General features: G+C 46.2%; 1 protein-coding gene across 1 annotated transcript in view; it reads right to left on the bottom strand.

Annotated features, from left to right (window-relative positions):
• The window catches only part of CACNA1I (calcium voltage-gated channel subunit alpha1 I), a 113,767-nt gene that overhangs the window by 45,851 nt on the left and 48,718 nt on the right, over positions 1-19,198 (bottom strand). Inside the window, exons 5-8 of the mRNA XM_039488959.1 lie at positions 17,373-17,688; positions 16,436-16,528; positions 8,614-8,920; positions 5,273-5,676 (exon numbers count right to left, since the gene is read on the bottom strand). Of these exons, the coding sequence (XP_039344893.1) occupies positions 5,273-5,676; positions 8,614-8,920; positions 16,436-16,528; positions 17,373-17,688 (1,120 nt within the window). The remainder of the gene's footprint in view (positions 1-5,272; positions 5,677-8,613; positions 8,921-16,435; positions 16,529-17,372; positions 17,689-19,198) is intronic.

Genomic DNA, 19,198 nt, shown 5'->3' with positions numbered 1-19,198 from the left:
CACCCCCAACCATATTCTTTATGAAAATATGCTTATGATATGAATATGACATAACAGATCTATTTTATGCATGATGGCTCATATAAGATATCATTGGAAAGGTTGTCATTTACTGAATGCGATTATCTAATTTGTATGCTTGTATCATTTCTGTATCTGAAGCTAGGAATATTGACTATGTATCTATATTTCAGCAATGTTATTTTGGGTGACACCCCCTGCTAACACTTCAGGTATAACAATGAAAAAGCTGGACAGTGCTGATGGCCCATCAGCAAGAGACAATAGACTGTAAAAGAGCTTAGTCTTCCTGTGAACCTGTGGGTCAGCCTGTGAAGAATGGCTAGAGGGGCCTTACGGAGTCATGTGACCATGTCACCTGATACTGGATCCCATCTCGAATTCTGTACTTTTCCACGAGAAGCTGGGGATGGGGGGGGGTCAAACTAGGACTCCCGCTTTATGCAAATCCTATTTAAGGGCGGGGAGTGAGGTAATCCAGGTCATCAGTTCTCCCCTGCTGCCCTGCCCAAGATGAGTGCTGGAAACATCTAAAACTGAACGGGGGAAAGAACTGGACCCAGGCTGGAAGAGTGTCTGGTCTGTGAAGAAGATTATTAGAAGCACATTTAGGGTGAGAACTTACATGTAAGCAGCTCCTTTAGTGTATTAAGCTTAGTTTGCATGCTCTGTTTTATTTTCTTAGTAATCTGCCTTGTTCTGTCTGCTGCCTCCTAAACTACTTAAAATACACCTGTTATAGTTGATACATTTTTTCTGGTTTATAATATAACCCAGTTTATGTGATTTCTAACTGGGGGGGAGGTGATGAATTGTGCATATCCTCCTCCACATTGAAGGAAAAGGCAAATTTCATATAATTTTGGGTGGACATCTGGGGCGGTGGCAAGCCCCTTAAACTGAGCCTTCCCAGAGTGGACCTCTGTCTCTCTGTGTAGCTGGGTGTGACCCTGCCTGTGTGCTTGGCTGGAAAAGGCTGGGGAGCCAAGACCAGGTAAAAGGGGGCCCAGGCTGGCAGAACAGTCTGACTCAGTGGCATCCCCGCACACCAGGTGACATCCCAGGGGGTGCAGCCCATCACAACCGTACCCTCCATGTCCTTTTCTAACTAAGCTTTCATTCCAGTTACTGAAGCCAGCCTCACACCCCAACCATCTGTGTGCCTGTACTGCATTTGACACATGCTGACCAAAACCAATTCTTCACTCAACCCTTTCTCTTCTCAGCACCGCTACCTTTCCCCTTCTTCACTAGGACCTGGCTTTGATTTCATTCTGGCTGGGGGAAGGGGAAATTGCAGGCTCTCCCCACGCCACAGAATTTTATCACTGCCAGTTTCTCTAAAATCAGAATAAAAGGGGAGGAGGCTCAATTTCCATCCATAATTACATTTGAATAACAAAACAGGTCCTGAAAAACTAGGGAGAGAGAGAAAGAGAGAGCACAGAGAGGACAGAGATGAAGATAACCTCAAAGCCAGGCAGTAATGACACTAGCAGGGAATGAGAGGCCCATATGCTAAACAGAGACACCAATTTCAGCATGAATCAAATGATTATGTCAGTGTGGATGAAGAATGTAAAAAGACGGCAGGGTATAATGGTGGATTAGCCTTCTCTCTGCTGTCCACGCATCCGCTCGCTCGCTGTCTTGTAGGGCGCAACTGATGTTTTAAAAGTCATGCTTGCATCTCTCCTAAGGAAAAGGTCACCTGTTCTCTCCAGCCCTCCTCCCCTCCCTGACATCTGTTTCTCTAGTCAAGCCCACACCTGTTAATCTTTTTCTAATGGGCCATCACTCACCTCCTTCCCCCAAGCATTCTTCCCAGAGAGAGGATCAGGAAGGGAGGAAGGGAAAGGGGTGGGGGGAATAGGAAGGGTGAGATAAGGGGAGAAAAGGAAAGAGGAAAAAACAAAACAGTTCCATACTGCCAAAAAAAGGAAGAAGGAGAGATGGTGAAGGAATAGGAGAGAAAAGAGAGAGGACAGAAAAGAAGAGAAAGAGAGATGCAGAGAAAGATTAACGAAGAAGTGGAAAAAGAAAAGGAGATAAAGGGAGGGAGAGGAGCCAGCTGGATCCATGAGGCCTGAGGCAACACACTCCTAGAGCAAAGACAGACCCTGCATTGCAGCTATTTCTGGAGAGACAGATAATTAGCCAGAGTGAAAAGAACCATTAGCATTGAGCCCAAGGTGCTGTTGGTGGGGCTAGAGGCCCCCATCCTCTAAGAGAGTTTCCAACACATCTGGGACTAGCAATACCATCATGGGTTTTCAGCTTAACTGTGACTGACAGCGGACACAGCTGATGGCTGGGGCAGTGTGTGTGTGTGGGGGGGGGGGTTGAGGGGAGGGAGCTTCTCTCTGGCAGAGGAAGGGTAATCTTGATGGAGGAGGGGGAGGCTGAAAGGAAGCCAATCACTCTCCTTCCGGCTGCTCCCACACAAATAACCACAACCAACTGGTTAACGCAGGGTTGTAGAAAACTGCTTTGGATCAAATAAATAGCAGCCTGTCATTTTTTCCCCCACAACTTTTTTGGGGGGGTTAACAAAAACATAGTTCCACTTTCCTTTTGGAGCCATTTCCAGGCTTCCTGGCTCTTTCCAGAGTCAGAAAAACTGACAAAGCCACGAGGAAAGGTCTGCAATTCATCATCTCCTGCCTAGCCAGAAGCAGGGAGTATCAGAAATCTCCCCAGCGCAGAAGCCTGTTTTCTCTGTCTCACACACACGATTGCCAGCTCAGAGGATGCACATGTCTCACGCATGAACATTGGGGAGAAACACTTAAACTGAACTTTTCCTAAATATGGAGTGTTGGGGCCCGAGTGGGGGAAGGGGAAGGAAGCAGTCAGATGTGAATGGGGGAGTCATGGTTCGGGCCACTTTTTCTTGTATCAGAACTAGTTTGTCTATCCTGAATCTGGATTTCTTTCCAAATCCATGAAACTATCTGATTCAGATTCCCACGGCAGTGAACCCTCTCTCCCTACTAGGATTAAGCAGATGTGTGAAACAATGTAGTCCACTTCTATGCTGGGGGAAGCTGATTTCATTTGGAGCCCTCCCTTAATGATCAGATGATGGAGCTGGGATGAAGGAGAACAGCTGTTTGGTCTTGACTTCCCCACCACTACCACCCACCCACCCACCCTTCCTTCCTTGAACAAAGAAATTGCTATCCTGGATAAGACCCTAGGGTCCATCTAGTCCAATATTCTCTCTCTGACTAGGACCAGCACTAGATGCTTCAGAAGGAGGTGCAAGAACACCTGTAATATATCAGATGACCTGTCCATACAGCAAATTTCTCCCCACAGGTCTAAATTGGCAATTATGCAGAAATCTTACTGGGATGACTCCCCGTGGGATCATAAGACCAGCACCATATATCAGTACTCAGATATCAGGGTGATAAGTACCTTATGAATATAATAGAGAGATTTCTCTAGTCTGGTCATATTTGTAAATTACATCAAAGTAACCCAACAGTAACTGGAGAATCATAGAAATTAGAGATGGAAAACACTGATTTGGTCACATGTAGTCCAATCTCCATCCCACATCCAATTCAGGACTTCACAATTTTTTGTCTCAGTCCACTTTTAGACAGTTTAGATGATGGGGTCTCTATCAGTATCCTGGGCAGATCAGTCAATAGTCTAATAAATCTCACTTCAGGAAGGTATTATTAATAGTATTTATTATTTATATTATGGTAACATCCAGAGGCCACAGTGAAGATCCCATCGTGCTGCGTGCTGTACCGATACACAGGAAGATATGGCCCTGATTGGTCTTTACACCCTTTGAACACTCGTGGCCAGTGATCATGTTGTCCTGTGCCTCACCCCTTAGTCATAGTTTAGCTAAGTGATACAGATTTAGCTCTTTTAATCTTTTCTCATGATTCAGTCCCTCCAGTCTCCTAGTAATTTGTATTTCTTGCCTCTGAGCAGCCTGCAGCTCAACAGCATTTTTCTGGTACTGAGGTGCCCAGAGCAGTTTTTACTCTGGGATCAAACTGTGGCTACTCCTACTCCTATCAGAGGCTGGCTAGGGTAGGAAACACAGTCTAGTGGATAGGGTATTGGACGAGGACGGAGGAGCTTGGAGATCAATTCATGGCTCAGCCAGAGACTTCCTGTGTGGCTTTGGGCAGAGCACTTAATCTACCCTGTGCCTCAGTTCCCCATCTGTAAGGGGATGATAACCCTTCTCTACCTCACAGGGGTGCTGTTAGGATAAAATCCATTAATGACTGTGAGGTGCTTGGGGACCTCTAGTGATGACAGCTATACACATACCTAGATAGATAGTTGCTTTCCATGGCATGATCCACCTATTAATTGATGCTGCCAGACCTACAGAGGGGCTCAGGCCCCTCTAAGGGAATGGGAAGATTCTTGGTTGTAGTAACCACAAGACTCACCAGCTTTCCTCAGTCCTTCTCCAGAGATAGACTGTGCTTGTGCATCTCTTAATTAAGCTGGAAAGTCTAGCTAGCTGATGGATTTGAATTCAGATGCTGGTGAAGTCTCTGTGACATCCCTAGAGAGCACATTAAACTAAACCAAACAGACTAAGGATTCAGTCAGCTAATGAAGAGAGAAATGAGGGAGAGAGATGGGGGAGTGGAAAAGACAAGGGAAAAGAGAGGGATAAAGGAGACAAGGAGAGAAAGAAAAGTAGGGGATGAAACAGATCAGAGAGGGAGAAGCAGAAGGAACAAAAGGAGATGAACGGAAAAAAGATGGCCATGGCCAACACGACTGAGTTCAGAAGCAGGCACAGGATAGCCCCTGCACGGTCCTTACTCCATCTCAAACCCATGATGGGACCCCATGTGCTATCACGTGTCCAAATTGTTTTCTCTCCACCTCCGCTAGGTTGTAAGCTCCTCGGGGCAGGGTCCATGTGTCCTTAAGAGATTTATACAACATCGAGCGCACTGTTGGCACTCAATAAACAATAACAACAGGAGGGAGAGGAGAGATTTAATGTCAAGAGGAAGTGACCCAAGAGCCTCTCCTCAGGTCCTCACCGGGTCATTCAACTTTGGATGCTGCCCAAGGAGACCCACCACTGGATGCAGCTCAGGTCTAGACCATGTGGTTTGGCAGGCCCATGCTGCCTGATTCTACCCCAGGCAACCCACAGTGCTAGAGCCCCCCCCCCTATTCTAAGTTGCTGGATATTATCGTGGCCGATAGGGTTTAAGGTGCCCACTTCCCCACAAGGGTGTGTTACCTGTTCATGGTGCTCAATGCCCATGCTGATGGTGTTTACTAGGATGGCTATCATGATCCCACGGTTGAAGTACTTGCTGTCCACAATCCCCCTTAGTTTGACCCTCACTTCTCGCCACAGGTCACCACAGAGCCTCAGCCATCCGCCCTCTTCCCCCTCCTCTTCCTCCTTCTCCAGATCTGCGGCACCCTCGCTTCCTCTTCTTCCTTCTCCTTGCTCTTCACTGGCCCCTCCTTCCTCCTGGTCCGAATCAGCACTGTCCAGGATGGAGAGCCTCCGGCCTGCCTCACGCTGCACCCTGTGACATCTGGGGCAGTTGTTGGGGTCAGAGGTCAGGGTCACAGCAATGGGCTGGATGAGGGCATGAGGAGTGTATTCGAGAGAGTTGTGTTTCTGGCAATGCCCTGGGGAAACAAATCATTGCAGTTAAAGGAACAGGTCTCAATTTTCAAATAAGGCATACAAATCAGTGTACCACTTGGATGCTTAAATAGCAAGAAGGCACCGAAAGTGGAAAGCCAGGCTTTTTAACCGTGAGGATGATTAAAGACTGGAACAGCATATCAAGGGAAGTGGCAAATTCATCATCATTTGGAGTCTTTAAATTGAGATTGGATGCCTCTGTAAAACATACACTCTAGTTCAGCCACAAGTGATTAGGCTCAACACAATTCACTCACACTGTAGGGAAGAATTATTTCCTCCGCTGCATGAATCAGTGAGTGAAATTCTGTGACCTGTGTCACACAGGAGATTGGACAAAATGATCACAATGGTCCCTTCTGGCCTTAAAGTCAATGAGAGCACATGGAGTGCCTAAAGGCAGAACTGGGCCCCCTGATTTAGGAACCTAGGCTTTGACAGCATCTTAAAGAGCCAGAAGAGTGACTTTGAAAATGGCATTTCTTTATACAGTAACTCCTCATTTAAAGTCATCCTAGTTAACGTTGTTTCGTTGCTGATCAATTAGAGAACATGCTTGTTTAAAGTTGCGCAATGCTCCCTTATAACATTGTTTGGCAGCTGCCTGCTTATCCACTGCTTGTAGAAAGAGCAGCCCATTGGAGCTAGCTGGTGGGGGCTTGGAACCAGGGTGGACCGGCAGCCCCCCTATAAGCTCCCCACTCCCCTAAGTTCCCTGTGCAGCAGCCGCCCAGCAGACTAGCAGTTGCCAGCAGTTCAGCTGTCCCTCCCCCCATTGCCGTGTGCTGCTCCTGCCCTCTGCCTTGGAGCTGCTCCCGAGAGCCTCCTGCTTGCTGTGCAGTGGGGGGGTGGGAGAGGGGGGCTAATGTCAGGGTGTCCCCCTCCTCCTGCTCCTGCCCCCGGCTCCTTTACCCCATCTCCACAGAGCAGGGGGAGGGCATGACTGGCCTCAGGATGGAGGGAACTTGCTGGCAGCAGCTGTTGTCTCAACTTGCTGATCTACTTAAAAAGACAATGAACTTAGAATGGGGTCAGCATCCTTAAAGGGGCAATGCACATCTCTCTCACACACACACGGTGTGGTGTGTCTCTCTGTCTGCCATGCTGTCTCCCGTCCCTCCATTGGTGCTGCCTTGTAGAGTGTGAGTCTACCTTGATGGCTCAGCCCAGTGCTAGTTCATCATTTAGCAGTAGGGCATTCCCTGGGAAATATCCCACCCTCTTCCACCCTCTGACTCCACCACGTCACACAATCATCATTGCTGTGTACAGTATTAAATTGTTTGTTTAAAACTTATACTGTGTATATGTGTGTGTGTATATATAGTCTTTTGCCTGGTGAAAAAAATTTCCCTGGAACCTAACACCTCTCCCCCCCGCCATTTACATTAATTCTTATGGGGAAATTGGATTCGCTTAACATCGTTTCGCTTAAAGTCGCATTTTTCAGGAACAGAACTACAACGTTAAGCGAGGAGCTACTGCACACGAAACTGTGCGTATGAGATCAGATTTGTCGGCTTTAGTGACCTAACAAAGTTTTTATTCCTTTTTCCTCCTGTTAGCTCTGGGGAGCCAACACAGCTATGCAAGAGTGAGTCAGAGTCCAGTGGTACAACAAATTGTCAGTTGCAGAAACTTTATTATTGGTGAACAGGTGCAAAAGTGGAAGGCGGGGCCTGCAAGGCTGGCAGTTAGACAGTCTATCTCTTCACTCGGAAAGTGAATTCACTTGATACAGAAGCCTTTGAGACAATTAACATAGAACCCATAAAGCCATTTTTATTGTCACTCTTCAGACTAGAACTGCAATTTGAATTATACAATTGGACCTCACGTCTCATTTTACACATTCAAAAAATGTCTCCACTGGCCCTTCAAAAATTATGCTGTCCCCTCCCCCTCTCCCCCAATTCTGCCAATACGCCTCAAAACTGTGTACTTCAGCATTTCTTTTTATTCTGGCCCTGGGACACTCCCCACCACTGCACTGCAAAAACACCTCAACCCTGATCTGCAGGATCTTTGTTCCTTCATCTTGAGCTCCCACAGGGTCTGCTTAAGCAGCTCAATTCCCCTCTCTCCCACTCTGCTAATGCACTTAATCCAATTTGCAATACCCTCTGCTAGTCCAAATCTGGAACCCTGCACAAGAACCTGTTGATACCTCCCAGTCCTACCATTCAGCAGCCCCTGGAATGCTAGATCTGGCTTTCCCACACAATTCCTGCCAGCAACACCTATTGCTATTCCGATGCATTGCCTGCCTCCCCCATGCTCCTGTCCAATTCCTAGTGCCTCATATTAATTCTGAACTGATACAAAAGTTTTTTTTTCTCTTGCTGATAATAGCCCACCTTAACTGATTACTCTCGTTATAGTTAGTATGGCAACACCCATTTTTTCAAGTCCTCTGTGTATATATATCTTCCTACTGCATTTTCCACTGCTTGCATCCGATGAAGTGGGTTTTAGCCCACGAAAGCTTATGCTCAAATAAATTTGTTAGTCTCTTGGGTGCCACAAGTACTCCTGTTCTTTTTGCGGATACAGACTAAGGGTACGTCCATACTACCCGCCCGGGTCGGCGGGTAGCGATCGACTTCTCGGAGTTCGATATATCGCGTCTCATCTAGACGCGATATATCGAACTCCGAACGCGCTCCCGTCGACCCCGGAACTCCACCACCACGAACGGCGGTGGCGGAGTTGACAGGGGAGCCGCGGACTTCGATCCCGCGCCGTGAGGACGGGTAAGTACTTCGAACTAAGGTACTTCGAGTTCAGCTACGCTATTCGCGTAGCTGAACTTGCATACCTTAGTTCGAACCCCGCCCCCAGTGTAGACCAGGCCTAACATGGCTACCACTCTGAAACTTCTTCTATGACACTCCCAGCTTTGCCCGTGGGATTCTTACTGTAGCGTCTCTGTCCTTTCCCGTTCACACCAAGCTTGGCACTGCCTGGCTCCATCCGGCCCTGGCGTCGGTCCTGCAGGCTGTTGTAGAGGCTAAGTGTGCGACGCTTGGCTTTGCGCACGATGTGGCAGACATACTGGAAGATCTCCTCGTAGCAGTCTCCTGGTTCAGTGTAGCTGGCTACGGTGCTGGAGGACAAGTACCGCGCTCGCTGTTCCTGCATCAGCTGGTGCTCCCGTTGCTTGGTCTCAGAGAACTGAGTGGCTATGACCACCAGGCACAGGTTGATCATGAAGAAAGAGCCCACCTACAATCAATGAAGGAAGAGGGAAAAAGTGAGAGAGAGAGGGAGAGAAAAAGCGTGGGGCAAAGAGAAAGAAAGGAGGGAAAAGAAAGGGGAAGGGGAAAATAAAACAGGACAAAGAGAGAAGTTAAAAATAGAGATAGGTGAGATTCTGCACAAGAAGGTGGGACTTCAGTCCTCAAAGGAAACCTTGCCTGGCTCACCTGTTTTTCTGAGGACAACTCCCTTGATGTGATTTTCACTATGTGGCTCAGTGGCTTGCGCAGTGGGCTGGGAGTCAGGAGATTTGGGCTCTATGCTCGACTCTGCCACTGACTTGCTGTGTGACCTTGGGCAAGTCACTTAAAGATGACCTGCAAAGGCTTTTATAAAAATTGGATTTTTGCTCTAAGCTTTCTTCTTTTTGACGTATAAAAGAAGAAGTGTTTTGGTTTCTTTTCCCTTCTTGGTTTTTACTTTAGGAAAATTGGGAATGTCATCCCTGCTCTTCCCTAGTACTTCTGGAGGACTTGTTGGCAGTCTCAGAGCATATTTGATCCTAACTCTCTCATCTTAATTGAAAGTATGGGGATGCTGAATCTTTAACAAAGATGGCTCTTCTCCAAAATGTTAACTAGGCACTGAAGTCAAATAGATATTTACAAAAACAAATAAAAAACGAAGAGCGTTAAACAGTCTGACCAAAAATCCCTTCCTTGCTCAACTTTCACTCTCTTGGCTCTTGTGATGTCCTACTTTCATTAGTCCCCGAATCATGAGAGTCTTCCAGTCTAGACAGGCTCTCAATTGCTAATGTAAAAACAAGCAGAACCCTTCATTTTTTAAATAAAATGTTTCAGGCCTTCATTATCCATTCTACTAAAGCCAAAAAAGGCAGACACCCTGTTTTATTCATTTGCAGATCTCCTTTAATCTAGCTATGCCTCAATTTTCCCATCCCTAAAATGGAGACAATAATGCTGAATGATTGGAGATGTATGGATAAAAATCACAATATCAGTTTTAAGTATCTCCGTTGTGGGATCAATCTGAATCTCCATAATGGGATCAATACTTTACTGCAGGGATGGGGATAAAAATTCAACAGGAATGCAAATCCAGTCCACACTAGGACTTTTAACCACTCATTTTGAACACTGTTCCAACATGATTGGGACCTCCTCTCCAAAGAGTTGTGAACTGTGATATGTCAGTGCTAAAAAGAGGGATTGTTTTAGAACTCTGACTGGATTTTTGTGCTCATCTGAAATGGACCTTGGATGCGACCTGTGGAGAAGACTGAGCTAAATCCATTCCCCTTCATCCACAGATCCCTCCCCTACTTCAGCCCATCTGTCCTTCAGATTTTTTGTGTGGCCTAGAAAGGAGGGGAGAAAAAAAGGAAACTGCTGTTTGCTCCGGATCCTTTTCCCCCAGAGGATTCTGGGTAGTTCATACTCTCATCTTGTTTTCATTGATGAGTGAGTGGGAGTCCAAATCTCCTTCAGACATGCCCTCCCCACCACACATACGCTCTTCCATTTACATTGTCTCCCTCCCCTCATATGGAATGAACCAGAGTGTGGAGTTTGGGAAGAGTTGTTGTTTTTTTAATAGGCATTTCTATGGTGTCCTTCACTGTGCTGTCTAGGAACTGCACAAACTAACTGGGTGGGGTGGGGTGGAGAGGAAGATTTATCCCCATTTTACAGATGGAGAAACGGAGGCACAGAAAAGTGAAGTGATTTGTCCAAGGTCACAAAGTATGACTGCGTCAGAGTCATGAATAGAACTCAGATCTCCTGTAGCCAATCCTGTGCCGCAAAGCAGTCCTTCCTCCAGGAGCTCATCTCAAATCAAAAGGAAGGGGGAGGAGGGGGAGGAGGACTGGATATAGCTACTGGACCACCAGCTAATGAACCACTCTGCTGAAGTCATTAAATATGATTGCATGTGTTTGTTTTATTCCTAGGACAACAGGAAAGTCTACGGACACACAGGAGAAGAGTCAAAGGGTGCGTTGGGCTCAATTCTGATTTTCGAACTAGCAGCTTCAGGCATCAAGAACCTGCGGTCTTTTTCTGTTAAGTGCCTAACTCACCACATACATATTGCCCACGAGGCCTTTGGCAAGGAGGCTGACAGTTATTATTTACTGAGTGTGAATGGTGCGTTTCACGGAGTGGTCTGTCTCCTTTAAGGGCAGTGGGGGATGGGAGGGTAGAGGGTCAGTCAACCCTGTTCCAAGGCATGGTCCCTTTAAGAACAGGACGTCCTGAGATGGATCACCAGATCAAACTGGGAATGACTCCTGGTGCCTGAGCCACGTGGCCACTTGCTGAGGATTAAAGAGAAGTGCACTTAGCTCTGTCCCAAGTGAGAGCCATGTGTGATTTATGTGGGAGGAAGAAGAGAAGGTTCTTCTGGTGGAACTAAGATGAGGGTGGGTTGGGGAAGCCTGCCTGGATTATAGCATAGCCCCAAGACGGGATTGTGGAGACTCTTTCCCAACAGAAGGAATTTGAGCCCAGGGACCAAGGCTGGAAAAGACCTAGAGGGAGGTCTCCCCAAAGAGATACATGGCCTGGAGTAGCACCCACAGAGCTTCCCTGCTCAGAGGGAGCTGGGGAGTGGAGAGAGAGCTGGGGCCTGAAGACCCAGGGAAGGAAGGGCTGGAGAGTGGAAGGGCCAGAGGATTGTTTTGTGAGGTCTTAATAAATTAGACCCCAAGAAGGAGAATGTTATTAAAACTTCTGCCTGCATGTGAATGGATTGGAGACCCAAGAGGGGGCACTGAGATGGTGTGATGGCAGTGCCGTGCCGTGGGGTGGGGTGTGCTGAGACTACTCCCTTGCTACAGGGTACTCTACACAAGCAGAGATGATGACATGGGATCAAGTCCATCCATGGCGTAATTCCACTGAAGGCAATGGAATTACCCCAGAAATGCATTTGGCCTTGGGTCTTTGTGCTGAGCAGCACTAACCAGTGGTTCATCAGAGGCCATGCCTGCCAAAAAAAAAAAACATGAGTGGGGTGTGCATAGAAAAAAAATCAATGGCATTCAGCTGCACAGTCTCAGGCTGAGTGTTTAATTGAGGGTTTCAGATGACTGTAAAAATGCAGAGACAAAGTTCAAATCACTGCGAGTTAATCTTAAATTGGCAAGACACCTCCCACCTCCTCTTCCAGGGACAGAACGTTCACCTGCAACATCCAGGTGGTTTGGGAGCGTCTGAATTTACTCAGAGGGAACCAGCCCCCACATTTAAATTCTGCCTTTAGAAAGGCATGCACAACTCCTGCTTACCTCAGTAGGAATTGCAGCTGTGGACACAGAGCTAAATTCTGTCCTTAGTTACACTGTACAAACATGGTTAAATTCAGGTGAAAATGGGGCCAAAATGTCTGTTCCAGTGGGGAAATGAATGAATTGTGAGGCAAAGAAAATTGTTTCAAACTCATAGCAAACACAGAGGGTTCGGTTTGCCCCCTTTGGGAGCTGTTTCTTGGACAAACTGCTTCAGACACAACATTTCTTGTTGGGGGTGACAGGGGAATTCTACCAAAGGGTGCTAGGGTGGAGACTTCAGCAGACCACTTTCCATTTTGGGGGTGGGGTGGGGAGATGCTGTCCCACCATTTTAAGGGATCCTGGCTCTAGATTTTTAGAAGTCTATTAGATTTGAAGAGGGTGATAGACCTGCACCCATCCTTTGGTTTCTCCTTCCTCCAACCATAAACAGAGCCCCTCAAAGAAAAAATACCTCCCTTAATCCATGCTTTCCCCTACCCCATGCTTCAGCCCATCAGTACACAATGCCAATGGGAATGGGGACAGCTTTCGGTTGTCTTCTTGCTGAAGATAGGCTTTCCCTCTGTGATGTTGCGCTCCATATGTTTATGGAAATATGCTTATGAGTGTAAATAGAATGTAACTGGAATATGCTTTATGGAAAAGGTCTCTTGTGAGGTATCATTACAAAACTTATAATCTCCTGAGTGTGTTCATCCTATTTGTGTGAATGTATCATTCTTGTATCTAAAACTAGAAATATGAAGTATTACTCTGAGGTCCTATTGTAATTATACAAAGTGTGGGCCATTAATGGTGGCTTGGAATCTTGATGGCTCCCATTAACTAGGACAATTGGTTGTAAATGGCTCTGTTTACTTGTAAGCCTTCCTGTATACCTGTGTGTGCCAGCCAGTGGGTAATGAAGTCTCACAGGACATGTGAACATGTCAAATGATACTGGAATTCATCTTAAACCTGGTGCTTTTCCATTTAGAAGGAAGTGTGGGAACCCAAAGAGAGAGAGACACAGGATTCTCGCCTTGTGCCAAAGATATAAAAGGGGGCGAAACAGAACAAAGGGAGTTGGCAGTCATGAGAAATCCCCTAGCTACCACCTGAACTGGGACCAACAAGGACAATACCGGGGAAAGGATTGGGCCCAGACTAGGAAGGAGTCTGGTCTGTGAAAGAAGCTTATTGGAACATCTCTGAGGGTGAGATTTACCTGTATTCAGTTTCTTAATGTATTAGGCTTAGACTTTTTTGTTTTATTTTGCTTGGTAACTTACTTTGCTCTGTCTGTTATTACTTGAAACCACATAAATCCTACTTTTTATACTTAATAATATCACTTTTGTTTATTAATTAACCCAGCGTAAGTGATTAATACCTGTGGGAGCAAAGGGCTGTACATATCTCTCTATCAGTGTTACAGAAGGCGGACAATTTATGAGTTTACCCTGTATAAGCTTTATACAGAGTAAACGGATTTATTTGGGGTTTGGATCCCATTGGGAGCTGGGTGTCTGGGCACTGGAGATAGGAAACCTACTGAGCAGTTTTGGTTAAAGTCTGCAGCTTTGGGGGCGTGGTTCAGACCCTGGGTCTGTGTTGCAGCAGAGTAGTATGTGTGGCTCAACAAGGCAGGGTTCTGGAATCCCAAACTGGTAGGGAAAACGGGCTCAGAGGTAGTTTCAGCACATCAAGTGACAGTCTCAAGGGGGTCTCTGTGACCAAACCCATCACACCCTCTCCATTTCCATTTCTCTTTTCCCTCACTTGGGATTCTGTTCCTACACTAGTGGGTGTGTAATGGGGTCAACAGGCCAGAAAACAAAGAGGAATGTTTAGAAAAAGAACACAATGGTGATTCCCCCTTAGCCCAGGCCTGGCACCCCACCAAGTGGAAACACTTTATTCTGAATGAGATGATGAGCTAAGCAGGTGTATGCGGAGAATTCCACTGCAGATGGGCTCCAAGAACATTCCTGAGATCCTATTTCCCTGCAGGAGTGGGTAGCAGGGGCCTTCACAAGCTCAACTGAATGGTGCAAAATAGGCCCTTAGCTAGGTCTGTCTCATCTCCACTTCACATCCATTTGGGGTATATCTACACTTTCAACCGGCCTGCGAGCTTTGATTGAGCAAGTGTAACACCAACAGACCCCGGTCGTCAGTGGGCGGGATCGAACCTGAGACCTCTGGATCTTAGTGCATGAGCCATTGGCTGTTAGCTAAGGCTGTAGAGCAGGGGTTCCCAAACTTGTTCAGGGTAAGCCCCTGGTGGGTTGTGAGACGCTTTGTTGACCGGAACGTCCGCAGGTACAGCTGCTCGCAGCTTCCAGTGGCTGCGTTTCACTGTTCCCGGCCCATGGGAGCTGCAAGCAGCCGAACCTGCAGACACTCAGGTAAACAAAGCGTTTTGTGGCCCGTCAGGGGCTCACCCTGAACAAGCCGCGAACCAAATTTGGGAACCCCTGCTGTAGAGCAAACTCATTAATCTCTCTCTCTAAGTGGTCTTGGTGCCGCTAGATGGGTCAGAACACCACACCCAAGGAGGTGTGTGGGTTACACAAGCACGCTAAAAACAGAAGTGTAATTCCCACAGTGTGTTGAGATGGGCTAACTGCCTGAGCACGACCCCACCCAGGACCCTACGTCCTAACTTCTGGTGGCTAGCCCATCATGCCGCTCATGCTCCTGCAGCTACACTGCTATTTTAGCGTTGTAGGGCAATCACAGCTAGCATGCCTACATCTATTTTAGCTGAAAATTACACCTCAAGCTCTAAAGGTGCTACCCTGAGACTTCAAAGCTACAGGCTAAGGTCCTTACAAGGGAAGTGATCAAGGAGTGGGACGGAGCCTTCCCCAGATACATCTTATATATACCACAACCCATTTTAGGGCTTCCCCTCTGTTCTTGGGTCTGGTTCCTGTGTAGCCAGACTCCACGATAATTTTTGAAAAAAATCAAGGATGTTCATGTCTGCAGGTCCCAAGGGACAAAAGAAGCAATGGCACCCAGCTTTCCATGCATCCTGTCACTTAGGCTCACAGTGCTCCTGCTCATTTCAGACCCAAGCAGGGAGAAGGATCACAGGCACTTCCTGAGCAATAAAGGGAAAGAGGAGAAAGAAAGGGATCTCAACTCAAAGAGACAGACAGAACCAAAGTTTAGCTACGGCGAAGCGACACTTTCAGCTGTCAGCCACGATGAAGCTCTTCAATCAGGCTTTGTCTAGCTTTGTTTAAAAATATTCCCTTCTTTTCCCTTTCCATCAGCCCTTATTACTTCTCTTTTTGTCTCCTCCGTATTCTCCACGTGGTCAGTAACTTAGAAACCAGGAGATACCCAGAATCCAGATCCCATGGTGATGATTGTGTCATAAATGACTTGACAGGCAGAATTTCTGCATGTATGAACCCAAAAGAGATTAAGTCCAGCGAGCTTGTTAGTGGTTTCTTAATAGTTCTTGAGCACGTCTTTAAAACAAAACCACACAAAAACCTATAAAGCTTCCAAACTGTACATTTAACTAATATAAACCACCTTATTTTCCTATTCCTGTCATACTTCACTTCCTCCTTCCCCTCCATCCCTTGTGCACTACACCAATTTGTTATGTTCTGCCCCTAGTTAGACTGTAAGATCTTTGAGACAGAGACTTTTTTTATTTTAGGTGATTATGTCACTCAGTACTTGATTGTGACAGGGTCAACTGGGTGCTACTGTAAGAGAAATAAACTAATAATAGGAGGAACTACTCTAGACTGCCAAATGTGTAAAGAGGATCTACAGTGAAAGAGGTGGAAATGGATTTCTGTGCACTTGGAATGGAATCTAGATGCAGGCAGCACCACCAGGCAGAAGAAGCTGATCTGGATTCTAGATTCCTTTGGAATGGACTGTGGGTACAGATACCTAAGACGAGGAGAAAATCCTGAACTGGATTTCTGTGCCTCCTGGAATAAATTCTGGGTGCATCCTTCTGGAAGGAAGAGAAAAACCTGACTTGCATTTATATGCTTTGGCATAGACTCTGGATGCAGCCGTCAGGAAGCCGAGAACCTGACCTAGATTCCTCAGCTCCCTGGACTAGACTGGTTACAACTCTTCGCCATCCAATACCTTTTGTTTACAGAATATATGCCCTTTCTCAGACCCTTGGCTTGAAAAGCTGGAACACTCCCAGTCATAAAATAGGATTCTACTAGGGTGAGAGGCCACCCTGTACTTACGATTATCAGCAAGATAAAGTAGATAAAGTTGTAGAACGAATGAGCATCCATCACATAATACATGATCTCCACCCACCCTTCCAGTGTGATCACCTGCAAAGAGAAGAGAGATAGACAGGATGGGGGACTCCTGGATTTATTCAACATCTGGGATATTCATTTCTACACGTGGCACAGGCTGACGCTGGTGAGCAGAGCAGGAGATTCAAACCTCAACAAAGATGAGAAAATGAATCCATTCCAAGAAGGCCAAATTTCCAGGTCAGAATATCAATGGGATTCTCCTAGGTGAAGAGACATGCTAACAGAGCTTGAAAGAGTAGGTCTGTATACACATGGGATGCAACTGAAGCCCGAGTAGACATACCCCAACTAGTTAAGTACTGGAGCAGTGAAGCTGTGGCCGCATGGGCTTCAGTGAAGGCTGTACTAACTCACCCAGAACCCTGGGTAACTACTTGCAGAGCTAGACTTTGTTGACAGATGTGCACAGCTCCAGGATCCGAACTAGCTAGATTAACGATAGTTCAGGTGTGTCTGCTCGAGCTGTAATCCCACCCCGTGACTGCAGTCTAGACATAATCTGGAACTGCACTAGTCACCAATTTATATTCATTCAAATGGTTTGTTTCCCTGGAACAAAAAGAAAGAAAACCTGAACTGGATTTCTGTGCCCTCTGGCTTGAACTCTGGGTACGGGCTCTGGAATGGGGAGGAGAAGAAACAGGCCTGGATTTCAGTTCCCACCTGGAGTGGGTTCTTAGAACCTAGGTTTGGCTTACAAATTCAGCCTCCTTTTCAATCCGTAGGGAGAAACACAACAAGAGTTGGAATGTGGAGCCTAACTCATTTCAATTAGGGGCTGAAAAAGTATGGGGGCAAGAGAAGAATCTGGTCACAAACCTGGATTGAGAATAGGAAGCCAACCTTATTTTACCTGAAATATAACGATCCAGGCGTAGCCGATATTGTCAAAGTTGATGGCACCCTTATGTGGGTTGGCATTGCCTGTGCGGCACACGTTGTAGTACTGGTTCCAGTTGACGCACACGCCGCTGACATTGAACTCCTGCCGGATGGAGTTGTAGTAATAATAGTCATCCTTGTCCAGGCAGCACTCATGGCCCCTCTCCTTCAGCGGGGGGATCTCATGACACCCCATGATGCCATTGTCTCCTGACAGAGAGCAGATGAAGGGCATCTCATCGTCCTCCTCGGGTTGGTAGTAGGGGGGAAGAATGATGTCACCTTGTCTAGGAAGAGGAAAAACGTGCTAATGAAGTTACTGTGACAAACATGCACCTTAGTGACATTTGTGGTACTGGGAACTCCCACTTTGGTGCATGAAATATGCATACAAGGGGGCTTCAGATCTATTTTGGTGAGGGGCTGAGTAGAGACATGGGAAGTTTCTTGAGTTGGTCCCTGGTTTTGTAGAGCCCTGTTCAGGGTCAAACTGCACCGTCCCAAAACAAATCCCACCACCAGCAGATTTGGGGAATGGGAAGGAGATTTTACAGCTGCCAAAGGAAAGTTTTAATTTTCTCGGGAACAAGGGGGGGATCTTGTGCAGTCAGCTCTCCCACCCAGTTGGCACCAAAGCCTACAACTGATGCAATGTAAAGCAAATGAACAGGGCTACATGGTGATGTGCCTGTGAGTGTGACCATCAATTTGATAACATTTGGCAGTAAACTTTCTATAATAAAGTACAAACCCCCCGTTAATGCATAGTTAAAGTTGCACAATTAAGCTCTCAAGAGTCAGTAAATGAAGAAGTTAAAACTGAACAACCAACTCTGACCCCTTGTGTGTAAATATTCCAGAGAACTTTTTAATTTCAAGATCACATGATATTTCTGCAGTAACACAATCTGTTCTACAACCTTCAAAATACACATGTATCTGAAATAATCTGTGCTCACCTAATTTATGACTAGACAATAATGAGCAAATGAAAGGGAGAAGATTTAGGATTTTGCATTCAACCTTAACTCGTGCATTTCCAGTCTTCCCAATCTGAATGTTGCATTAATATAGATTTTTTTGCATTAAATATTGTGGTGGATGGGAACGTGTCAAAAACAAAAAAGGAAAAAATAAAAAATAAAAGCTCTTAATTCTATAACTAATAGACACTAATTTATAATGGCATATCAGTGCATATTAATATCATTAGTAAACTGAGACTCTGTAGACTTAGCCAGCAATAGTCAGCCAAAGATGAACTAGTATCTGATGGTTGTGCAGGTTGTGGGTCTGATTCATCTCACAGCTACAGTAGCTCTACACAGGTGTAATTCCATTGTCTCATCGGCGTTACTCCTGATTTACACTGGTGCACATGAGAGAAGAACAAAGTCCTGCTTATGCATTTTCCCTTATAAATGCACAGTGTAAGACAGTGTTAAGCAGCTTCCACCCCCTGGTTAGCCCTCCAGTCCCATTGCTGCCTCCTAAACTGTGTTTTTGCAATATTTTTTTCAGTCTAAGATGATCCAGGGACTTAAAATGTTTAAACAATTTAAATTGATCCAACATTTCAGATCTTTAGGCAGTTTAAACTGATCTAAGGCCTTAGCTTTGTTTAAGGGGCTAAGACATTTTAAAGCCTTAGATCAGTTTAAGCTGCAAAGAAGACTATAAGTGTCTGGAGGGATTGCGGCAGCCTGGCACTGACACAGTCTGGCACTGGTGCTCTACCCCCGCCCCCCATGCAAGATGACTGGAGTGCTGATCACCCACATAAGTTGAGGAAGTGAA

This window comes from Mauremys reevesii, linkage group 1, assembly GCF_016161935.1.
Source record: "Mauremys reevesii isolate NIE-2019 linkage group 1, ASM1616193v1, whole genome shotgun sequence".
In the NCBI taxonomy this organism is placed as follows: Eukaryota; Metazoa; Chordata; order Testudines; family Geoemydidae; genus Mauremys; species Mauremys reevesii.
This window is presented reverse-complemented; position numbering and strand designations above follow the sequence as displayed.